The sequence below is a fragment of the Myxine glutinosa genome, chromosome 1, assembly GCF_964187855.1.
Source record: "Myxine glutinosa chromosome 1, kmMyxGlut1.1, whole genome shotgun sequence".
NCBI classification, from domain to species: Eukaryota; Metazoa; Chordata; class Myxini; order Myxiniformes; family Myxinidae; genus Myxine; species Myxine glutinosa.
The window spans coordinates 151152027-151161602 of NC_136261.1; the positions used below are offsets into that span (position 1 = coordinate 151152027).

The 9576-nt window shown below is 46.7% G+C and overlaps 1 protein-coding gene across 3 annotated transcripts in view; it reads right to left on the bottom strand.

The window, feature by feature from the left end:
• LRRC41 (leucine rich repeat containing 41) overlaps positions 1–5747 on the bottom strand; it is a 49605-nt gene extending 43858 nt beyond the window's left edge. Inside the window, exon 1 of one of the 3 annotated variants that reach the window (XM_068119963.2) lies at positions 5326–5747. In XM_068119963.2, the coding sequence (XP_067976064.2) occupies positions 5326–5407 (82 nt within the window). In that variant the 5' untranslated portion in view covers positions 5408–5747. The remainder of the gene's footprint in view (positions 1–5325) is intronic. The other 2 variants (XM_068119972.2, XM_078778225.1) reach the window with 2 other exon arrangements.
• Positions 5748–9576: the final 3829 nt, after the last annotated feature.

A 9576-nucleotide genomic window follows, 5' to 3' on the forward strand; every position in this document is an offset into this window, starting at 1 on the left:
AGTATTTCTTAGCCAGACCAGGTCGGAGCAGCATGAAGTATAAATGATTGTTTATCGACATTTACGAGCAGAACATGTCACAAGATACAGCTTTGCTTGTTTACTTTCTGGGGCATCACTGCACTATCAGAAACTTTTATTCCATTGTCCTGTACAGCGCAAGGTGAGTGGTCAAGAAATACATGGCACAGCAGTCTCCGGAAGACTTATTCACTCTCAGGACAATGCATATGCTCAAACCTCCATCTAGGAAGTGGGCTGCTGTGTCACATAGGGTGGGGGAGGTTGCCAGACAAACTCTTTGGAGAGAGATAGTGAGATTTGTCAGGATTGGAGGACATATTCGTTTGACGAGCTTGTCACTTTGTCAAGATCTGGAAGACAGGGAAGAGGCTGAAGCCTGTCTTACTGAAGGATGAGGGATGTCATGGCAGAGGTTGGGGTCGTCAGCAAATTGATAGAGGATTTTCCAGAGAGTCGGAGAGATTGTTAATGAAAATCAGGAATAGGACTGGGCCCAGAACATTGCCTTGGGGCATTGAAACTAATGGTGGGGTGAAATACCAATTAATTGCAACTAGGGCATTGCCCGTACTATATCTATATCTAAAATTATATCCCCCCCCTCTATTTACATGAAATGGTTTGGTCCAAAGCGAACGGCTTGCGAGTACGGTGACAATCCCCCCCCTCTATTTACATGCAATGGTTTGGTCCAAAGCGAACGGCTTCCGGAGTTTGGTAAAGAAATCGCCATCGCGTGCACAAACGCGCAGGAAAGCGAATGAATCGCAAATTCGGTTTTATTAGTTTTAAAACATAGTTTAACGCCAACATAGTTTGCAAACGTGAAATAAATGAATACGCTCTCAAATGTGCCGTCCGAGGCAGAGTGTGTCCTCCACGTTCGGCACACGCGATCGTTCGCTGCTCTCTGATTGGTTGAATCGTTTTTTGGACATAGCTCGGTAAGTAATTGTCCGATTAATATGAAACCTTGAAAAGGCACATCCTCGGGTCCCCAGCAATATACCTGGCAAGTTTCAAGTATATCGGACCGGTAGTTGTCGAGAAACAGCGGTCACAGACAAACAAACAAACGTACAGACGTACAGAGATTACTGGAATTATAGATAGACTAGGGCATGCCCGTACTATATCTATATCTAAAATTATATCCCCCCCTCTATTTACATGAAATGGTTTGGTCCATGAAATGTTTTGGTCCATTCGCAACGCCAAAGCGAACGGCGAACGCTTTACATGAAATGGTTTGGTGCATGAAATGTTTTGGTTCATTCGCAACGCCAAAGCGAACGGCGAACGGCTTGCGAGTACAGTGACAATCCCCCCGGGGTTTTTATTAGTTTTAAAACATCGTTTAACGCCAACATAGCGCCAACATAGTTTGCCGACGGGAAATAAATGAATACGCTCTCAAATGTGCCATCCGAGGCAGAGTGTGTCCGCCACGTTCGGCACACGCGATAGCTCGCTGCTCTCTGATTGGTTGAATCGTTTTTTGGACATAGCTCGGTAAGTAATTGTCCGATTAATATGAAACCTTGAAAAGGCACATCCTCGGGTCCCCAGCAATATACCTGGCAAGTTTAAAGTATATCGGACCCGTGGTTGTCGAGAAACAGCGGTCACAGACAAACGTACAGACGTACAGACAGACAGACAGAGATTACTGGAATTATAGATAGATGGTGGAGATTTCCATCACCTATCCAAAAGCAAACTACCTACAAGTCCTACCAATATTGATGTGGCATATACCCCTCTTTTCATATGAAAATAAATAACCCTCCCCTACCCCTGCACCCCCAACACCCTCCTGGTCTAAACAGCATTCAGCAGGGAAACAACATTCCGTTTTTTTAAAATTATTTGGTCTTCTAAGTCAAGGCTTGTACAAGAGCACATATAACATATTGTTGCGGTTTTGCGAAGCCCGTTCCCTTACAAAGGGGAGATGAAGCCCCTTTTTCTCCTTGGGTCTTCGAACCGCGAGACTGAGTCACCACTTCCGGGCAGACGTGGGAAAGAGTCTCGGGACAATTTTTGCACGTACCTTAAGTACCCACGCCGCAACGGAGGCGGGGATCGAGTTTCGCACGAGCCACGCGTAATTGAGTACACCCGAGCGGATGGCGTACCACGTTACCTTGCTATTGGAACCCGATCAGAGAGATCTAATTCGTACCATGCTAAGCCAATGATGGAGAGACAAAAGCAGTCGAATGAAAGGAATAACAGATTTAATTATTATTTACACAATGTACAATGGTAGAAGAAGAGAAAGAGACACAGGGCAGTCTTAAACAGTCTTACTTATGTTACGTGCTCCTCCCCGACCCCCTGGTCACGGTGTACCTCCGAGCCCCGAGAGGAGTCACGGCAGAAAAATGTGTTATTCTGTATGTCAAAGATCAATGGAGAAGCCACCCCAATTGTTACTCACAAACAAATATTGTATTAAGATCACACAAGAATAACAGTACAACAATAATATGAATCAAAAGTACAATCAATATCCTATGATGGTACCATCAGTTTTGTAATATATAACTCACTGTGCTCCAAGTGAGTGAAACAAGAACATTCCCAATGTCTCTTTCCCAAAGTCGATCCCGGCTTCAAGCCAAAGTCGATCCGCTCCAGCGATCGCCAGAACGATGTCCGATCGAGACCAGAATCCCGTTCGGATGGCAAGTACAGTCATACAGCCAAAGCTGCACAAAGGCGCCCTCAAGGCGACTGGGAAATCCAAAGGTGCCCTCCAGGCGACTGAGAGATCACACCCTCGGGTATGGACTTTCACGGCTCACAGTCGGCGAACCGCAAATTAATCGTCAAAAGCCACGGTGCACACACACACCAGATACGTCTGAAAGCGGTGAAAATGGCTGACGAAGCAAAGAAACCTTGCTATACGCGCAAAGCGCATGAGTCAAAATGGCCGACGGCACGTTCTCGAGATGTCACAGCCCTTCGATGATTATCTTCGGAATCCACCGCCAAAAACCTGACACGCAGGTTGATCGGTCACAGCAATGACAACTCTGTCGCTGGAATCCCTTTCCCGGGAAACCCGAAAGTTCGCTAGTGACTCCCGTTCGACAACGTTCGCTTCCGAACTCGGAGCAACTCGGCTTTCTTGTCCGACTCACTCTCTCCGCCTTCTTTCTCTCCTCTTCCTCTTCGTCGCCGTCCGGTTCCTGTTTCATTTAAAACATTAAACTTTTTACCTTTTGACAATAATAATTGCTATTTCCCTCAAACAACAATAATAATAAATAATAATACATGGAACCAGAAATGTTTCAAGTGGATGAAAACCACAACAACGGAAGTGACGAATCCGTAACACATATTTCCCCAGACAATGGGCCCACGCACACACACAGGGAGTTGAAGGAAGAATGTTCACGCGCCGGCTTTGGTCCTCCAGGAACAGCTCACCCGGCGTGGCCCTCTGGCGGTCACCGCACGTATCCCGGCGAAGGCAGGCGGGAAAATCCTCGCGGCGCGTATCTCGGCAAAGGCAGGCAGAAGGTAATATACGCGCGTCTGTGGCCCGGCACGGCTGTCTTTCACAGCGCGATTAATACAACTGCGCGGAGCGCGGGGAGCAGGGCAAAGTTCGTATCCCAACGTTCGTACCAACTCAGAACTCACGTATTCGGCCCCGACTGATAACTCGTCTGCCTCCCTTCTCATAACTGCCGTGGGGGCTCCGGGCACAGGGTTATATTGCCCCGCCCTGGCCCGTATAGAATGTTCCAAGCCCCGCCTTTTGCCGTAGTGGTAAGTCACTCCCCTCGAGCCCTGATTGGCGGCTCGTGCTTACCGTCGGCTCCTCCTTCGCCTTCCTTTGGCCTTGATCGACTTGGTCAGGCCTGCCTCGTGGTATTTCACGCCAACACCAAAAGCATCGAAGCATCGTAAAGGACCTAATTATCATTATTCTACTCAACGCAAAACTAAACACAGGAAAGGTCTACGCTTACATTTACTATGAAATAACTGAGCTTTAAACGAGACTACGTGTTGTAGTGCAACTAAACTAGGAGGGGAAATTAACCTTTATTATAAAAACACAAAACCGCAACAATATAATAATAGCTTGGTTTGTTTTTTAGAGTGAAATGACCGGGCTCATGAGGTATGAGTGCCAAAGGAGTGAATCTCTGTGAGAGGAGGTCCAGGCGTATCTGGGTATGTCCCCCTTTCTTGCCCACCCATCCACCGGAGTTTTTTTTATGGCTTTTGGAATATTCAATGATAAAATCTAGGCCAATCTGAACTGTATCGAAGAACATTAACAGTTGCACAAACAATAAGCATCGATTGTGCATTTTTCTGCAGTACATGTGAAGTTTTGGATATGAAATTCAGCAATAGCAGCAGTAGAAACAGCAGCAACAAAATTGCAGCAGCAGCAACAGTAGCAACAGCATCAGTAGCAACAGCAGCAGCTTTAATTTATATTAAATTATTATTAAACTTAAATTATTATTGAATAAAATTATTATTAATTTTAATTAATTTTAATTTTTATTATTAATTAAAATTATTAATTATCATTATTAAATAAATTATTATTAAATTATTAAATTAATTAAATTTATATTAAACAGCAGCAGCAACCATACCAACAATAGCAGCAGCAACAATAGCAGTAGCAACAGCATCGGCAACAATAGCAACAGCAGTAGCAACAGCATCGGCAACAGCATCGGCAACAACAATAGCATAGGCAACAACAATAGCATCGGCAACAACAATAGCATCGGCAACAACAATAGCATCGGCAACAACAATAGCATCGGCAACAACAATAGCATCGGCAACAACAATAGCATCGGCAACAACAATAGCATCAGCAGTAGCAACAATAATAGCAGCAGTAGCAACAACAATAGCAGCAGTAGCAACAACAATAGCAGCAGTAGCAACAATAGCAGCAGCAGCAACAATAGCAGCAGCAGCAACAATAGCAGCAGCAACAATAGCAGCAGCAGCAACAATAGCGGCAGCAACAATAGCGGCAACAACAATAGCGGCAACAACAATAGCGGCAACAACAATAGCAGCAACAACAATAGCAGCAACAACAATAGCAGCAACAACACACAAGCCAAGGCAATATCGGTCACGGCGGCAGCAACAGTATCAACAGAAGCCGCACGTCACACCGTTAAATATTAGCGCTATCATAACAGCGTCACACTAACTATATACCCCGGCATTATGATTTTCCTCCATACAAGTCCCAATTATCCCTTCCCCCCCCAACAGCCTCCAGTCCATTCCCACCATCCAGGCGATGCTGCACGGTCACCACGTGCCGACTGGCGACTCCCAGAGCGAGGTCACACAACGCAAAGGTTTCTGTCATGTCCGGCGAATCTGGATGCCACTGAACCAAGCAACAAACATCCTTTTGTTTTGATTTGAACAGCGCATGCAGAGCTGCAGATCGCTACACACACAAAACTCAAGAGAGAAACCAACGCAAGCCAAATCTTCTTCCTGTCTTGTGTGGGAAGTTCAATCAGAAGGTCTCGCGAGGATTGTTTCCGTCCGAGATTTCAGAGAAATCTTGGCTTACTCAGGATTAAAACACAAAAAGTACTCGAGCGGATTCTGTTGAGCACAGGTATATCAGTAAAGGTGACTGCTTCGAGCTACAGTCTCCTAGGAATCGTTTGACTGCACAACCACATCAAACTGACGTCACGGATCACGTGATCGCCAGGGGACACCATTGAACTGTATAATAAGACCAGAAGGATTATGACAATTGACGTTACCCGCACCGTTGTGTCACCACTGAACGCCGCCATGTTACTAGGCCCAGTGGATGATTCAACCGCGGCCCGCGTTGCGTTGTTTTATGTTAGAAATGTTCATATCGACTTTGAATTTCAACTCACAATTAACAGTCAGTAGTAACTAATTGTTTTTTTTTGTCAAATATCACTACATGGCCCATATACTTCACCTTGCTTCTCAGGCGCCGTGCCCGACTGATGGTGCGCACAGCGGTCATGTGACCAACGTCTGCTTCTCTCGTGATGACGTCACGGCGCGCTCTTTTTTACCTGAGGAGAGGTCATTGCATTTTCGGCCCGTTTGTCTGTTTGTCCGCAAAGAACACGAGTATGTTTATTAATTACACTAGCCGAAACCCGTGGAACATCCACGGAAGGGAGGATGTGGTGTATGGATAGAGTGTACCATTATGGATGGCATAGGCGATTTACTTGTCCGAGTAAGAGTTAGGAAGAAAGATGAGAATGAGGAGTGCGTATATGAACAACGTATTTATTGCAATCTACATAAATGACAACGCTACGATATACTTTTGACAAATGAATGGATTCGTAATAGGAATCGGCATAGCACCACTCTGGGATTGTCCACTCAGCGGACGGCTTGCTTCGCCTTCGCCCAGCAGACGCCAATACGATGGCGTCGTAAGATGGCGTCGTATCGGCAGTTAATCGGATGCTTTTGGGCCCCAACGTCGGTTAATTCATATTTTTCGAGTATGTCTGTATGTGATAAACAAAGAGCGCGGTTCGTAGATCGTAAATCCATTAGTGCCGTGGGCATCGGGTCACTGGGTGCGGCGTAAAAGGGATAACAAAGTCGAGTCCTTACGCTATTATTATATAGATAGACCCTTTAGAACCCCAAATCCCTTTAGACCCTTTACAAACTCAAGACCCTTTGAGACCAGAAAGACCTCTGAAAGTCCGAAGACCCCTAAAACACTCAAAAGCCCTCAGAACCCAAAGACACTCCAGACTCTTTATATCCCTAAGACCCTTTAAGACCTCTAAGATTCTTTAGAACCCTAACACCCTTAAATACCCTGAAGACCAAGAAGACTCAGAGGACCGGAAGACCCAGAGGAATCAAAAGACCCACAGGACCCAAAATATATCAATGACCCAGACAACCCCAAAGACCCTGAAGACCCAAAATACCCAAAAGATTGTGAGGACCCAAACGACACATAAGACCCTGAGGACCCAAAGGACAAAACCAAACAATAACACATCCTGGCGAGGGTCTGTCTGCAATCTCTGATTGCTTCTTGTGAACAATACGAGCAATACATGTGAACAATACGAGCTTGTACATGTGCACAAAACGAGCTTGTACATGTGGACAATGCGAGCTTGTACATGTGCACAAAACGAGCTTGTACATGTGGACAATGCGAGCTTGTACATGTGCCCAATGCGAGCTTGTACATGTGCACAATGCGAGCTTGTACATGTGCACAAAACGAGCTTGTACATGTGAACAATATGAGCTTGTACATGTGCACAATATGAGCTTGTACATGTGTACAATACGTGCTTGTACATGTGCACAAAACGAGCTTGTACATGTGAACAATACGAGCTTGTACATGTGAACAACACGAGCTTGTATAACTTGTACATGTGCACATGTGCACAAAAAGGAAAAAACTTTTATTTCCTTTTCTCCTCGTGTGCTTTTGTCCCATCGTGTGCTTTTGCCTCTGCCCACATGCGCTGTCTCGCCCCGCCCCCATTATCCCCTTGCCTTGCACCTTTTGCCCTGTTCAAGGGGCTCGTGGTCATCCCTCTAGCCTAGGCTCCCTCTCCACATTGGTATTTTTGTGAATATAAGATTGTTCTTCACGGTTCTGTTTAAATATGTTTAAACTTTCCCCTGGAATGTTTTATTCAGTCGTATGTTACAACAGGCTGTTTTTCTTCCTATTTAAAAGGCTCCTTTCGATTTCCTCTTCAACTCATTCCATTTCAAAAAAATATTCAGTCTCTTATAATTCTTTCTCACTACATGCTCTAAATTCTCATTCATTCCACCCCTCCTCCATCGTTCTTAAACAGATCTCTAACTTGAAAATCACAACAAACCCAATTTGTTATAAATGTTCACCTTTCATTAATCATCCACTTTCTAAACTCCCCCCTTGCTCCTCCCCTCCAAATCTCCCCCTTGCTCCTCCCCTCCTAAACTCCCCCCTTGCCCCTCCCCTCCTAAACTCCCCCCTTGCCCCTCCCCTCCAAATCTCCCCCCTTGTCCCTCCCCTCCAAATCTCCCCCCTTGCCCCTCCCCTCCAAATATCTCCCCTTGCTCCTCCCCTCCTAAACCCCCCTTGCCCCTCCCCTCCTAAACTCCCCCTTGCCCCTCCCCTCCTAAACTCCCCCCTTGCCCCTCCCCTCCTAAACTCCCCCCTTGCCCCTCCCCTCCAAATCTCCCCCCTTGCCCCTCCCCTCCAAATCTCCCCCCTTGCCCCTCCCCTCCTAAACTCCCCCCTTGCCCATCCCCTCCTAAACTCCCCCCTTGCCCTTCCCCTCATAAACTCCCCCCTTGCCCCTCCCATTCAAAACTCCCCCCCAACCCCTCCCCTTCAAATCTCCCCCCCAACCATCCCTCCCAAATTCTCCCTCCTCCCACCTCCTTCAAAAAGCTGCCTCCTCCCCACTTCGTCTCCCTTCTATCTCATACCTCCACCTCCCCAACCTTCTACTTTCCTCTGCTCCCCCTCAAACAACCCCTCACTGTGCCTCATCCCATCACCATCAAACCTTTCGTCTTCCTCATCCTTCCCTTTCTTGTAACTCTTCTATAACCTCTGACACACTGTCAACTGCTCTTCCTACCTCCCACTCTCACCCTTCATCTGACCCTACCCCTCCCCTCCCCTGTCCTGCACCCGATTCTCCCCCTCTCTCCTCATTAACGGTATGGACCTCAAACATCCGGGGCCTTCGCTCAAACCTGATTGATCTCTCCATTCAGGTTGCTTCTGACAATCCAGACTTGATCTGCTTAACAGAAGCCTTCCTCCTTCAAGATGTCCTGATTCCTTAATATCTCTTCCTGGTTACTCCCTCCTCCGGTACGATAGACCTGAGCCTCGTTCTGGTGGTGGGGTTGCTATCTTTATCAAAAACTCTATTCCTCACTCTCCCTGCACTGCCCTCTCTCCACCCACCCCCAGGAGCAGCTCTGGCTACGGCTTCCTCTCCGCTCCCACCTTTTGTTCATATGTGTTCTGTACCATCCTCTAAAGTCTAAACAGTGATGACTCCATTTACATTTCGCTGTCGGACAACATGGACCAACTTCTATCAACACATCCAAACTCTCTCTTCCTCATATGTGGCGACTTCAACTGTCATCATGCCAGCTGGCTGGGTGTGGGTTCATCTCTCACCAGCCATGGCACCTCAGCAAAGACTTCTGCGACTCATTGGGACTGACACAATCTGTAAATTTCCTGACCCGGATCTCAGTCAATGGAGTATCTTCTCTTCTGGACTTGGTTATGACTAACTTCCCTGCAAATGTTAGCTGCTCTTCTTCTGCTCCAATCGGTTCTTCTGATCATGTGCTTGTTAAAGTGGACATCTCTCTGGCCATTCTCAGAGAGTCTCCTCAGCGCCGACGAGTCTGGCATTTCACTCAGGCCGACTGGCATGGGCTCCAAGCAGCCATCAATCACCTGGACTGGTCTCCCATCTCTACTGCCTCTGACATCAATTCTTCCTGGGA